Here is a 15,902-nt window from a genome sequence, read left to right on the forward strand (position 1 = left end):
CTTTCAAGGTTCTTGGGATCATTTTCTTTTCTCTGAAGTCATATGCCATCTTGTAAAGATACATAGCAGTCTTCAAATTCACTTTTGTGTCCTGGAAAGTTGATCTAAGAAATACATTTTTCTACGAGATGATAAACTTGTCATCAAAATGTAAAAATTGTCTTTCATCCAATCAGAATTTATTTCCTACCAGCTAAGACATTGATCTTGCAATTGACCACATGCAGATGCACCGCTGTTCTTTCTCTGAGCCCCATTGCAATGGGTGAGGTTCCGTGTGGGTGCACATCTGTGCAGGTGTGTGGTCAGTTGCTAGATCAGGGCCTTAAAACGTAATAAACTGCATTTGTCCACCTGCCGTTTTCCTTTTAGAGTCTACTAGTAACTGAAAAGAATTTATTGGGGGAACTCAGTATACGGTTATAATTAACTTAGCAACAGTGACTGTCACACACAAATCTATTACTTATTTTGTGTACAAGATTCTAAGAGTTTTTTATAAAAATAAATAAACATGTTAGTCTTTAAGGTGCTACCGGACTCCTCATTGTTTTTATAAAAATATAGCAGTTAAAATAAATAGAATGATTAGCAACAATCAGAGGAAACTTACAGTGCTTGCTGGGAAAACTGATCCAAGATATGTTTATACCTCAAGCACAAATTAACTCGCCCTTACTTGGGATAGCCTTCTTTTTATGGTTATTTGTATTGAGTGGTTATTTGTTCACTAGTCAGCCTCAAACATGTTCTAGGTGCTTGATAGACAAGAAGGAGAATTAGTATGAAGAGATTGGTATAGCTTTTTTTTCATGAGCATCAATACAATGAGATATTTTGATGTTCTATATCTGTCTAAGGCTATGCCTACACTTGTGATGGCATAAAGAGTACAGACTCTGCATGTCCCCCAAGCATGGGTATAAATAAGCAGTGCTTCCCCATCCACACTGCTAGGTGAGTGGAGCAAAGACATGCTAGAACCTTAGGGTATGTACCTTGTATGGCTCTCTACATGCCCGAGCAGTGCCTCTCCTGTCTATGCTCTTATATTTAGCATGTAGCATCCTGCTTCTGGAGCCTTTTCCCGCCACAGAGAAAGGCTTCAGCAGTGGAAAACTGCCAGAGCTTTTCCCCGCTACCTCTCCCCAGCCAGAGCTTTTCACTGCTGCATGTAGCTACATACCACAGTCTGGCTGCAGCCTGCTTTCCTATATAAATTGTAGCTATACGTACCCTACATGATGCTCCCGGTGTAGACAAGGACCTAGGCAATGTTTTTGCTGGTCAAGTTTTTGTTGGAAATACACTTTGCTTGAACGTTGAATTGTACTAATTATAGCTTGGTTAACTTATCTTTTTAATAATCTAGTTTCGGTACCAGAGTTTCTCTATCTTCCTTATATTGTCTTTTCTCTAATGAATTCCTTCCTTCTTGTTCCGTAGTATCAGTCAATATCCATGTACCCATAGAATGTAAAATCTTGTAGCTGTAAAAGTGTGATATTAAATCTGGAAATTCAAATGCAGAAGTTGTAATTGTAATGTCTCTACGGTTCTTTGTGGTTGTGTTAAGTAAACCTTAGTTTTGTTTGTGGAGTTTGGCTTACTTAGAATTTGCATATTCTGTAAAGTACATTATTCCATTCATTGTGAGAATTTGAGCAGTAATCCTGTGACATGATATTCATACAGAAAAGCAAGAATTTGAAAGTCTTTCTAGTGGGAGCTCTCTGTTCTGAGTTGTAATACCCCTGTTGTCATTTTAGGCCGTTGTGTAAGTATTCCCTTTGTAGAAGTGGGGATCCAAAAGAATTTTTATCATGTTTTTTTTTTAAATGATTGCTTTCATCCCACAATTTTACTTTCTTAGCTTGCTGCAGTACAACAAATGAACCTGCTAGCAGCTAATCTAGCGTGAGAATTGATATAATTACAAAACCTCCACAACCATGCGAGTTGGTAAAAAGCTAGTTGTCAAAGCAAACGTTTTTCTAACTGTTGCTTCAGTTCTGTGGTTATAGGAGAGGAACACCCGAAACCTGTAACAGTAGCAGTGGAGATAAAGTTCTCGCAGTCTTCTGAAGTAATGATATCCCATATTTATTTTCATTCCACAGACATTTGATGTGCCAGTGTCTTGTCTGAACAGAATATACCCCCACAGAAAATTGGGATGTTAAATGGTCACAAGTTAAGGCATTGCTCCAGTAGCAAATTTTCACCAAGATGTTCTTGTTCAATAATAACAACAACAATCCCTAGCTCTCATACAGGAATGCTAGCACTTGCATCCAAACAAAAACACAAACTTCTGTGATTTCTGTAACTTGTAGTTTTTGTGTTATATGCAAATTTATGTGTTCAGATTTGTGTTGTCATCCAAGATATTAACGTATGCTGAAGAATACCAGACCCACAATCAACCCCTTAGGGAATTGATACGTGTTCCGCACACATATGCCATTCCAATGTAACACCATTGATTACTTGTGGCTTGTTATCTTTAGGCCGTATTTTTACCCACTTAACTGTAATCAGTTTTTTCTCAACTGACATTAATTGTGGACACAAAAATTAGAACTGGTCTTTTAAAATGTGGCCCATTTTGTCCTCTAGATTTGTTGTACCCCTGCCTATTAGCACATAAAGCTATTTGCTGTGTTTGGCATGGCCTCTGTGTTACGTATCTGTGTTGGCTATAACACTAAAGGTTCCTCTGCTGTATTGGGTAGGTTGTGGCTGGTTCTGGATGGGTATGCAAACTAGGAAAACGTCTGCATTCCTGCACCATCACCCAACCACAGTCCTTGGGCTCCATGAAGCCTCTTCACTGTGAACGCTTTGAGTTCTGGTGATAATTATACTTTTTTTTAATGCTCTCAAGCTACGTTTAATTGATAAAATCATACTTTTAGTAACCTTTGTTAAATTCAGGATTTTTCATATTGGTAGGAAAATGGATTGTGTGTTCACACTGAACACACAAACTTGGGAAAAACTCTGTAGGACCACTGCAAAAATAATTAAAATAAATCTTGTTTTTTTCTACCAACAGGCATTTATCAGGCCATTTAGAGAGCATCATATTGATCCAACAGCAATAACCAGACATGACTTCATTGAGACCAATGGAGATAACTGTTTGATAACCATAATTCCACTGGCCTTCATGTTATATAAATTCCTCTCTCAAACACCAGGTAAGCTTGTATTATTTTTTTTTCTTGGTGGGCAAAGAGGGGTGAGCACCTCTTGTCATAGTCAAGGGACTTCTGAGGTCTGGTTCTCTACTGCCTTGCAACTTGTATTGTCATTGACACCACTGCAAAGTTTTAATGTTTGCAGGTTGGAATTTTCCACTCACTCTGCACAGGTGTAAATGATGAAAAAAGGTGTGAGGCAATGGGAAATCAGTCCCGTGATTTTTTACCACTGAGAGATTCTAAAGGTAAGGATTGTCTTTTTCCAAAGTGCAGTCCCTTGTTCACTAGGTGTGGCAGCTGAAAGTGTGAGCTGGAGATACGTTTTGTCGTTAATACTCAGCTTGTCGCTGGCTATTCCTTTTCCACAGAGTCTGTGCTGAAGTGCACTGACTGTGCTGTCGCTGGTGTAGGCATGGAGCAAGGAGAATATTGAACCAAGGATCGTGGGCTAAGTGAGCCTGGAAAAGTTCAGGTTTTGCGGGCAGCCACACAGATTGGTTTCAGATTCTGCAAATTTGTCAATCTCATTCCTTTGCCTTGTGCTCCAGGGACTCAGTCTTGGAGTGCCAGACTCTTCTGGGACTCAGTCCGCTCTCTCCTCCTCTCCACACTTCAGGGAGAAGGACTACTGCAGTGCAGGCTGCTTCTTAACTGACCACATCTCTATGTCGCAAGAGTTCCTTCCCACCAAGACTTCAAGGACCTAGTGTCCGAGACTGAGGCTGTCCTGGGCCAGTGTCTGAGAATCTCCTCCCTTTACTCTGCCACCCGGTGGCAAGTCTTTGCTTGGCCAATTGATGCAAGTTGCAGTGGAATATCACAACATTCTCTGCTGAGCTGAACTCTGCGTTCAGGTTTATTTGGGCTAGGTTTGAAAGGTTTGGGTGCGGCTGGCTCGAATTTCCACTCACACGTTCACCTGGCCTGGCTAATAATGAGCTGAATTTCATATTGCCCGTACTGCACAGCCAGCTTGCTGCACAGAATCTTAACAGCCTTAATAATTCCCTTAACCATCCAATTAGACTAATAATAAAGGCTTAATTACATATCCAGTTAATCATCAGATTTGTTCACGGAACAGCTTTAATTGGTAGATATAGCTGTTACAATTTTCCAGTTTGAAAGCTATCACCCATTTTTGCTCACAGCTATATTCACCCAACTGGTTTTATGATTGGGACTTGACCGGCTTTATTAAGACAATAAAAAGGCTCAGGAACTAAGAAACCTAACCACCCACTGCTATTGCAGCACCCTTCTACCAAACGCTGCCTGTGTTCAAGCCTGACCCTCTGATTTATAGCGCTTTGTTCTGCACGTGTTCAAGGAACTCCAAATAGCAAATGGCTTCTTTACAGGTTTCCAAAAATGAAGCTGTTCTGTATTCTGCCCAGGTAGTTCCCACAAAATGATTGTTAAAGACTCTGGGACCTGGAAGCCCCTTGGCTTTGTATGATTCAATAATGCACCACCTAAGCCATTTTGTAATAGATCCTTCAGTAGCCCTGAGTCTTTTCTTATTATGGAAACATATAAATTGGCTCATCCTGTAAAACCCTTCAGTTTTAAAAATGTAAAACCTAATTGCCTTATGGACATTCAAAGAACGGAGGCGCTTCTCTGGGGAGGTTTTGCACTGAACCAAAAGATGACAGAACTAGTTACTGATTAAAAAGAATGGAAGAGTTAACCTCTTGATGCCAGTTGTCAGACTTCCCCCCACATGCATATTTTCTGTGCGGCTTTAATTGCTACTGTGTGTTTTTACACCACAAAGATGTGATTCTGTTTTCTTTGGGATTCGATGGGGTAACTGCTTACAGCAACCTCGTTGTCTTAATCAGTTTTTCCTTTGTGCTTTTTAATCAAGTGATCTGTCCAACTGAGACTTGCGTTCCCTCATTTAATAAACCTCCTGATATCCCTTCTGTGCTCAGAAGACCCATGTGTAAGGTTCAGCCTCTGCTGACAATATTGGTCTTTGCTGTATGTTCCAAATGTGTCTCTTTGAAATCACCTTAATTTAAAAAATAAAATAAAATCTTCTACTTCCAGTGTGTCCAGAATAATGAATTTGCTTTAACATAAATAATTTTCTATCAAAGTCTAAGAAATGGCCATATTTTTAGGAAGCATTACACCCCAGGGAAGTAAATGACATATAAAAATGAACTTTCAAAGTGTTGGTCTATAGAAAAAGGAGCAGTGTGTGATGGCAAAAAATGAATTTCTGTGAATTAGCACAACTCATTATTCGTGCTATACACACCTTACTGTCTTACATTCCCTGTACTTAGCTGGAATATAAAATAAAAAAACTGCAGCCCTTCTCCCTGGCCCTCAGTGGCAGTCTCTCTGATTGGATGCCACCTACAGCATGGCAGAGAGCATCAAGGAGCTAGAAGCTGGGAAACATGCAGAGTAACCGTTTCTTAAAGTGCATGTCACAAGTCAGCTTTATATATATTTTGTTAACGTATTCTAGATTTAACAGACACTTCAGTTCCCACTAACAACTCATTTAAGAGGGGGAAGAAACATGCAGATCAAGAGCACTTTGACAACATGTGATTCCATAGCTGAATCCTTTAAAAAAAATGGAATAAAAGATTTCAGAAAATACACAGATGGATAACTTTTCAAGTGAGAGGAATTGAGAATTATGTCCTATATAATGCTTAAATTCAAAGCTTTTTGTGGCAGGGGCTCTCTGGATTTTGTCTAGTACAGCGCCAAGCATATTGCATTTAACAAATAATAAACGTAGTGTATGGATTTCCTATTAATTTTCCTTCCAATAATTTGCAGAGCTATTCACAATGTGCTTATATTCCTGCCACAGCAACATTAACTTCTGTAATCTGGGGTCAGGGAGGCAGACACTAACTGAATAATCAATTCACCTCTCTGTTCATCAGCACTGTATTTTTGAATGTCCGTATGGAAACCAGATGTAGGTAATTGGGTCCACGGCTTGTTCCTGTGAAGTGTTGAGCACTCTTGCAAGGTACAGAGTCCCCATAACTAACCCTGGCCTTAATAAGAGAATCTAGTCCTGGCATGCGATCTTCATTTCCCCCCAGTGTTCTTTACATAGCACTCCTGGGCATTCTTGTTGGCCACATTGGAAGATTTTCGACAATGTCCTTCTTTAGCTATGTTTTAACGAGCTGATGGTATCTGAGCAGCTGCAAGTGGAAGAGTTAACTACTGAAAATCTTGGATTCACATTTATGCAGTTTCTCTATCATGGGGCAACAATGTTAGGAACATCTACCAGTCATTAAAAATCTTCCTAACATGTCATGTTAGGTTGTTGACAAACCAGTTTAAAGGCTGAAAAAAGGACAATGTGAAATGGGTGCAAACAAAGAAGAGGCATTTAACCTCACATTCCACAAGGGATATTTGATAGAGATGAATTTGAACTAAAACATCAGATCCAAACCGCCTCAAACTCTGGGGAAGTGCAGCCCTAGATCAGAACTTCACAGGTCAGGCTCAGCTCTTTGGCTTAAGGACATTTTAGAGAAGCCGTGGAAACTTTGGGAAGAACCTATCAAGTCTTGGGGGATTTTTTGTAACCAAAATAAATCTCTCCCCTTTCCATTTTTAGTGCAAATGGAAAGAACCATGTATGCAGTATGTTATGGAATAGTTTTGAATGCTGAGCCTTCTGTACCTTTAACAACCCCAAATCTCACTTCCTTTTTATGTTTTGCCTTGTGATTGAGGAAGTAGATGAGACCAGAACTTCCTCACCATTAGAAAATTAAAAATCCTCACTAAGGCTCTATGGTTTTATGACCCTCTGTGTTATTTCAGTATTATTGGATTCTGTAGGAACTTAACAAGAAGCCCAATTTTGAACTCCACAATCCTCCATGAAGGCTGCTCAACTTTTGTCTTCACCCATCATTCACAGGGATGATTTATGTCTATTTAATTTTTAAATAGAATCTATTTTTTTTAAATCAAGCACTTAGAGTTCATTGGTTTGGAATTTAGCACATTGTTTTTATATCTGCTATACACTGTTCATTGTGACTACCAAATCATCAGGCTGAGATTCCTTGATTTATCCCTGCCATTATACAGTATAGTACTTGGCTTACAACCATATCAGGAATCTTTTTTTGGTTTATGATGGTTCATTAAGTGCCTACAATTAAGCATCTGTTCAAACTAAAATGTTAAATTTTTATGACATTTGGGTTCAGTACAAATGTCATATTTCAGTACTTGGCTCTTAAATACTTTATTTATTATGACTTCTTAAATTTACCTTTTTATCCCTTTTTTCGGCAGTTATCCTGTTGCTTGCTCTCACTTTTCCAAAGCTCTCTGCCACTCTGCCCTGCCTTTCTGACCCATCTCATTTTCTTGCCCCCCCGCCCCTTCTGTTTCCTTCTCCCAGCTGCACCTCTTTCCTATGCATGAAACATGCTCTCTGAATCCCCATTTACTGAGCCACCATTTAATTCCCTCTTCCTCCATTTAATTGAACTCACTTCTGCCTTATCACCCACAGGTGTGGTAATTTAAAAAAAAAAACCATATCGCACGGAATATGACACACTGTGCATGTGCCAAAATGAAGTTGCTGTGTGATCCTATAACTATGGTTCTTCCCTGCCTCTCCTCTTCCACCCGAACACCTCCTCCCCCCCCCCCCGCCCCGTTGTTCGTCCTGTCAGTAATTAACACGTTCGTTCTTTGGGGCAGGGGACAGGTGTTTTAATATATTTCTGTACAGCACCTGGCAGGCTTTTGTGCACTGTAAGTACAGGGGAACACCCAGGGTCAGTCTAGTAAAGTGAGTCAAATACACAGAGTAAGGATAGAGGCAGCATGTGTACAAGGAGCTGGCTAGAGACGGTAGCTGACCTCCTCTCTGGCCCAGAAAAGCACCCGCAGCACGGAGTGGAAGTGAAGCTCTAAAATACCAAAGAGCTGTAGCAATGCTAGGCAAAAGACAGAAATCGGGGGACACTGTCAGAAAAGGGCCTTGAAAGCTCATTGTTGTCTCCAAGAGACTGTGTCATCTTAACTTTGTGGTTGCAGTGTGCTTAGGTTCTTTTTTTATACTAATAATATGTTGGAATGACACCATGATCAAAATGCCATGGAAACAGTCCTATATTCCCTACTTGGAAGTTTTGCAGATACAGACTGAGATTTTCAAAAATGGATGTCTAAGGTTAGGCTCCTAAATAAATGACCTGGGCTCACAAAGGTTCAGGCTGTTTTGTTTACAACCGTAAAGAAGGATTTAGACCCCTATCTTTAGGCAGCCCCTCCCCTTTTTGAAAAAAATCTTGGCATAAAATACACGTGATCAGTGTTTGGCTGACTGACACCACGATGTGTTGCTATTGTCATATAAAGAGACACTTCTTTCTGTGTTCAGGTTTTATTTAAAAGCCAGCGTATCTGGAGGGCTAATCAATTGCTAGGTCACTACTTGTTTGAGAAAATGCGCTTGTGACCACATCTGTGGGGAAATACTGATGTGGAGCTGCAGGGGAAGGCCCCATGTGAATCAAGTGGGTGCTGCCAAACCCCTGAGTCAGAGATGCTCTGTGAGGGAGGAGTGTTGCTTTTTGCTGCAGAATCAGGATTAGCCTCTGCAGGAGCTGGGCCTGATAAGCCCCCTGGAGTCTTCAAAGCTGAAGTCATAGAAATTCATTTTTAAAATATTGAATATGGCTCTAAACTATTAATAAGGGAACGGATTTACGGGCACGCATCTTAATTTTAACTTGCCCCTCCCACCACTCTAGCGAAGCACCTGGAGGATTTGCAGTGTTTTCTACCATTTTGTGATTTTATCACTTGTGTTTGGCTGCCATGGTGCCACCTCTTTATCAAACAGACATTTGAGGTCCCTGCTGCTACTGATCCTACTCACAGAGTGCTGCTGATTGACATGGACCAGAGTGCCCAGCATGGCTTGCTTAGGCTGAGAAAATGGGCGAATGCCCTCGCTCTTGCTCTCTCCCCGTCCAAGTCAGTCCTGAAACATTTGAGTATCTAAAATGGAAGCTCAGTTATTTTCTATGGGAATTATTGCTCATGTCAACTGCAAAGGGGAAAGTTAAAACAACAGCAACAACAACCACATAGTAAGGAAAGCCTCCAGAAAGCGAGAAAGTAGGTGATAAAAATAGGACATTTCCCCTACTGAATTTCGAAGCTGTATGACACGAGGGTTTTTCTTTTTTTTTTTTTAAGGTAAAACTACTTTTTATAAAGCAAAAGCAATTCTGGATTGATTGTAATTGATTTCCACCTACAATTAATATAATTGCATCTCATCCTGCTGCCACCATTTAACCCGGAACTAGATAAGGCACTGGCATGAGAGCAAGCTTTAAAGTACTTGTAGTGATTTCACAACAGGCAGTGAGACTCTCCATATGTTCTAGATCCCAGCAAGGCAGAAGCCTGCTACAAAACTAGCACTGTAATTCTTGAACATACTTGTTCTTCTTATTAACGCAAACTTAATCTGAACAGGGCATGCAATGTAGGAAATAGTTTTGAGAGTATTGTAGGTATAATACTGGTTATGTTGGTAATTAAAATATGTATTTTTGTTAAAGGAGAGAGTATGTGACTATAATATATTTTAAAATGAATAATGTGGATAATATAAATTGTGTGCGTATATAATATAATATAAAATTATATAATGATAAACTAATTCAGCTATAATTGAGCCCCATCTGGTGGTGATATGAGGGAACAACTGATAAATTATTGCAATGGCAGAGAGAGATTGTTCAAACAAGAGTTAAAACCTTTTTTCAAAAGACGTAAGTCTTAACTAATAAATGTGAGGCTAATTTTATATCATCACTTTTAATCATACTATTCCTGTCTAATAGTCGTATCTTAAAATAATTGTCTTTATAACTGTTTATGTTTGTCTTGAGGGTTTGTGAATACGATCTCTTCTGTAATAAATACAGATTTAAGTGTCATGAGTAGAATTGCTCGCCTGTGCTGCACCGACTAGGAAGCCTTTTTGCTCTCTCTGATCCAAACAAATGCTCAAGAAATTGTTACAGTTTACAGAAAACAGATTACATTATTTTGACTCATTAGTGTAATTGACAAAGCTTGGCTATCACACTTTTTGCTCCTAGCTAATCTTTCACTTTCATGGGACTTTTCCCCCCATCAATGTCCAAAAACAAACACACAAAGAAAGAATGTGGATCTCACTGTCTCTCGAGTTGGCTGCTAGAGGATAGTAGGTAGCAGTCCTCTATTAAGACCTCAGGGTGCAACACAAAGTGCTTCAGTTATTATTACACAACATGGTAACAGTGTGTAGCCACTGTGAATAAAAACAACAAAACAGGGCCATAAAATGGAGTATATGCCCAGGGCATTTATGTACACAAGCAAATGGCTGGGTGTCTCCATCTTATTTCTCCTCAAGAACTAATCTAGGCTGACCTGACATCAAGGCCAGAACGCCAGGGCCGGCTCCAGGGTTTTGGCCTCCCCAAGCAGCCAAAAAAAAAAAGCTGCGATCGCGATCTGCGGCGGCAATTCGGCGGGAGGTCCTTCGCTCCGAGGCAGAGTGAGGGACCGTCTGCCGAATTGCCGCCGAATACCTGGACGTGCCGCCCCTCTCCGGAGCAGCCGCCCCAAGCACCTGCTTGACAAGCTGGTGCCTGGAGCCGGCCCTGCAGAGCGCTGTGTGTGTGTGTTCATGTGCATGCACACACATTATATATTTGTGAGCATACATCCAATAGTCACCGATTAGAGTCAACAGTTTCCACAGTGGTCAGGGATTCCACAGCTCCTTTCTGTCCTAAATATACAGAAAAATTGTTACATGTAGGTTATCTCAGAATGGTAAATATTGCCTTGTTGTGCTGAGCTGTGGCAGGTGAAATAGACACAACAAAAGGGTAACAAATGAATGAATGAAGTTTGTGAAGAGCAAAGAATGGCAGATGTGGGAACGGAAGTTAGGCTTTCCTATCTCCTACCCTTGTGCACGTTCCCTTGATGAAGTGGGCTTTGGGGGGAAATGGGGCAGGATGTAGATTCCTTTTACCGAAACCATTGGGAAATGGCTCCTGTTAATTCAAGGGACTAAGAAATTGAGTGTATGACTAAATTTGCTATGTGCATACAGTACATTTCCTTTGTCTAATATCCAGCCCTCAGTACTGGATAAGAGCTAGGTGGTATCACCTTATTGTCCAGTACATAAGGGAGGCAAAAGGGAACAATACCCATATGTTATTCAGCAGCTGCTAAGCCATTTCACAGAGGCTGCTTTACGAAGAGGAATGGCTGAAGTAGTTTATATGGGGAACTTATGCGATCCCCTGTGGAAGTGGTGGGGAAAGGAGGAACCACACAGCACCATAGTCCTGCGATGAACAGTTCTTACATGCTTAGCACCCCTATCACTTTGCCAAAAAGGGAGGGGGGGAGGTGCACTGGTTTCAGTGCAGTGGGACCTCATGCAGCACTAGCTGCTGGATTTTTAGGAGCTTAGCACAAACTCTATGTAAAATTGACTACATGTGCTGTGAGAGTTTTGGTGAATCGTAAGTAAGTCAGATTGAAATCATTTTCCACTGCAGCACTCAGCACTTCTCAGTGAGACCTATTTCCATGCCAGAGTTCAACTTTTTTTTTCTCCTAGCTGTTTTGACTGTAGACCGTTTTATTTATTTATTTATTTTAAAGCACACTTTTTACTATGTGGAGTGTAAGTTAATAAGTGGTGTTTAGCATGGACTCATCTGTAGTTGCTGTGGCTGCTGTTATGTCTGTGTGGTTATGTCTGCTTTTCATTAATGTCTTAGGCCCCCCAAAATGAAAATAGCATAGGTTGGCTGTCTCTGTAAGCCTGAGGGTTGTCCGCCTCTGGTTTAGACTTATTCAGGAAAAAACAGCTCATGGTTTATGTCATAAGCCTTGTTTAGTCATTGAAGCTATTGTATAAGGGTAGCTATTGACGTCTGAACTGTTCTCTTGCCTATAACTATATCTCTGTATTACTGAACAACATAATCTTAGCTTTCTCATGCACAATTTGCTTTTAAAATTGAGTGTGTTTGCATAAAGTCTTACAAACTGCTTACTAATCAAATGGTTTTTCCCCCGTACAGAATATATACATGAGACATATGCTTGGGAGTGCTTTATGTTTGCGCTAGCTATTTTTGTCACAATGACTAATCAGATTCATAAGTGGTCCCATTCCTACTTTGGGCTGCCTCTATGGGTCACAGTTTTGCAAGATCTGCACATCATTTTACCGAGGAACCACCACAGAATCCATCACGTAGCACCCCATGAAACCTATTTTTGCATCACTACAGGTAAAATAAAAACTCTTAAGAACCATGACATGTCTGATGTTGTGACATGGGGGGAGGGAGGAAGAATTTGGAGAGTTGAAAAAATGTATTGCTCTTGGAATGATTATTGCAAACTGGATATTTTCATTTGGTGCTGCTTCCTAATAGATGTGTTCACTTTAAAGCTGGAGTTTTAAATAAATAAATCTGGTGCTTTCTAGAGTGCAACGCTGAGAATTCTTCATCTTTCATGCGAAGTTAGACTGTTAGAAACTCTACTCATAGAGGAGAGAGCTGTTTCAGTGCAATACAGTACTGTCATATTAGAGGAACAGTTTTATGTAGTAGCATTCAACGCTTCATATATTGTATGATGTGTGTACCACAGATGGTAACATATTTGCATAACTGAATGTAACACACATCATTGGCAATCCAATATTACAGTAATGTGGAAAAAAAAGTATTTAACATACCTGTGCTTATATTAAAACTCGTTCTCTGTAAATTGTTGCTGTAATTTTAAATTGACTAGAAATTCTATAAAAGGAAATCATATGTTTTTAGATTGCTCAGGACTTCAAGGACAGACGCTGCTTATGATTTAGTGAAGCTAGTTTGTACCAACTCTGTGTTGATGATTCTTTGATAATGTTTCAGATGAATCCATAATCATCTACGAAGTTTTTTTTATTTACTTCATTATTGATGATGCCTTTGAAAATTTGTTTTGATAGTCCATAATTTAAAACTAGATCTTAAATAGGGTAATTTAAGTGGAAAGCGTCTGTAATGCCCACAGAAGGAGCATTGAGATGGTGGCACTGAACAGAATACAGATCTCAAAGTACAGTGATCTGGTGGTGCATAAAAGATAGTGAATGAAGCTCAGGAGAATGATTCCCAGGCTAGTAAAAGCTTGTCTTCTCAAGGATGTGGTACACTAGAAATGTAAGAATGCATGGCGAGGGTGGAAGAAAGAGAATGGGGGCAGATGGCGTTAACATTACTTTGCAACAGCCCTTTGACATGTACTTTAAACATTATCATTAATGTATGGGTTGGAAATGGCTTTAGGTTATGCTTAAGAGCAGTAACTAGCAAGTTATAATATTTTAGCAAGGAGAAAGACAAAAAAAGAGACATGATAGTTAAAAATATTTTCTTAATCAACACTTTTTCCCTTCCAGGCTGGCTAAATTACCCCTTGGACAGAATAGGATTTTGGAGGAAAATGGAAAATATTATAGAAGCATTAACAGGTCAGAAACCTCGAACTGATGATTTACAGTGGGCATGGAAGATGCAATAAAGCACTCTTTAAAAAAAAAAAAAGAACTAATATGTCATCTACAGGAAACAAGCATCTCTTTAGCACAATGGATTTTAACCTCTGGCACAATGAGTTTATGAAAACTTTGAAATTCTGCAGAGCATTGTTTGCAATGTCACAGAAGAATTTTATGATTTGCCAGCTTGGATATCTTTAAGAGTTGAAACACAATGATATTTGGAACATACAACCATTGAATATAATTGCTAATCTTACTTGGTTTTAAGAGACTATTATGCCTGATGTTGTATTTATTAGAACGTCTGTATCCTGTTACTGTGCTTAGGTGGATACTCACAATGCATCTGACTTCATAAATGTACCCAGAAAAAAAAAGATACGTTAATTAACATAAAGTACATTTTGGCTTCAGTGTAAGTAAGATACATAAATTGGCTTTGTGCCATTGTATATTGAAGAGTTTGAATTGTTTAATTTGCATGATGCAATGTTTCAGTATAGGCCTAAGGAGTAATTTGACTAGATCTTTATTTTTAAACAGCCGAATTTTAAACTTCTGTGTTTTGGTCATGATTTTTAAACTGAGATTCCATTTTTGTTGCCACCATTTTGCAACCCACAATGATTTGGTCACTTAGTTTTTCCCTTTAATTCATTCATCTATTTTCCTACAGATATAAAATGTGGAGGGAATCTACCGTAGGTACAAAATTGCACCAATAGCAATGAAGCTCAGGTTTGAAAATGATGCCTTTTACACTGTTTAATGCTAGGAAGTCTTAACCACTGTTGTTGGTTGTTGTTAAATATTTATATTTCAGTGGCTCCAATCCAAATTAGTGGTTTCCATTTTGTACGCTCTGCACAAGGACCTAGTGCCTACCTCAATGATCTTATGATTTGAGTAGACAAGCAACATACAAATAATGGGGTCTGTAACTGTGGTTTTAAATTCTTTACAATGAGTGAAATATGCCTTTCAAAATCAAGACATTCATTTTAGTTAAATTAAGATTTCAATGAGAGAAATATGAGCATCTTAAAGCCATTTGTAATATACTTATCAAATGAAAACCCCTTACCAAATGGCTAGAGTGGGGCATATTGTAGGGTGGTTGGTTTTTTTAATGCTAGGAAGCAGATTTACCATGTGTCTTTGACCTGATTCTGGTGTCACACTTATCTGCTGCTGTAATGCCATTGAGTTCTATGGAATTGTATCTGACTGATCCTTGATGAAGAAATGAGATAAAAACCAGTCTGTGGTTCTTAAATTTGGAATCTATCTTTCACTTGCTGTCCCAACCCCCCAAAAATGTGTGTGTGTTTTTTTTTAATATCTTGGGAATGGGGCAGAATTTATATTCAGAAAGAGCCGAAATGTTAGTGTGTCAATCTAGCTAAGCTGGTTGGTAGAGCCCTTCTGCATCTGATCAGCGATCCGCAAGCATGGTCTGCAGATACCACCGATATAAAGCGGCTATCCACAGATTTTCAGAGATCTACTGGTTGGAAAGGGGCACTCTTGCGTGTGTTAAATCATTAGGAGGAGAGAGTAGGGGATTTTTCATTTGCATACCCCTGAATAGTGTTCATCTGCAAAATGGTAACGGTGCTGAACAGTTAAGAACTTTGTCTCTCCTTAAAGGCTAATCATCAGCAATACAGGTTTGTGGTAATAATTCAGCTGTTCATTTTAGGCACCAGCCATCCATGATCATGACCGCAGCCAAGTCTCAGACTAAACAAAAATGCCTGTTGTTTATTCCTGTTGTCCTGCAAGATTTTTCTCCCATATATATAAAGTGATCCCATATAAATTGTGAACCTGTTCTGAATACTAGGTACAATTGTCAAAAGCAATTAAGGTCCCATTGAAAATCAGTGAGACTTAGGCATCTATGTCACTTTGGCACCTTGGAAAATTTTACCCACTGTGAACAAGTGGACAGGCTCAGTCTAAGTACATGCAGTTAAAAGTGTTAATTGATTAACAATCCCATATAGAAAGTAGGGTGGCCAGGTGTCTGGTTTTTGACTGGAAAATGTGGTCAAAAA

The 15,902-nt window shown here is 39.5% G+C and overlaps 1 protein-coding gene across 2 annotated transcripts in view; it reads left to right on the forward strand.

The window, feature by feature from the left end:
- LOC101952652 (plasmanylethanolamine desaturase 1-like) overlaps window positions 1–15,118 on the forward strand; it is a 77,356-nt gene extending 62,238 nt beyond the window's left edge. For both annotated transcript variants that reach the window (XM_005289823.5, XM_065567092.1), the window contains 3 exons: window positions 3,059–3,203; window positions 12,359–12,571; window positions 13,741–15,118. In XM_005289823.5, the coding sequence (XP_005289880.1) occupies window positions 3,059–3,203; window positions 12,359–12,571; window positions 13,741–13,862 (480 nt within the window). In that variant the 3' untranslated portion in view covers window positions 13,863–15,118. The remainder of the gene's footprint in view (window positions 1–3,058; window positions 3,204–12,358; window positions 12,572–13,740) is intronic.
- Window positions 15,119–15,902: the final 784 nt, after the last annotated feature.

The sequence above is a fragment of the Chrysemys picta genome, chromosome 14 (assembly GCF_011386835.1).
Source record: "Chrysemys picta bellii isolate R12L10 chromosome 14, ASM1138683v2, whole genome shotgun sequence".
Taxonomy (NCBI): domain Eukaryota; kingdom Metazoa; phylum Chordata; order Testudines; family Emydidae; genus Chrysemys; species Chrysemys picta.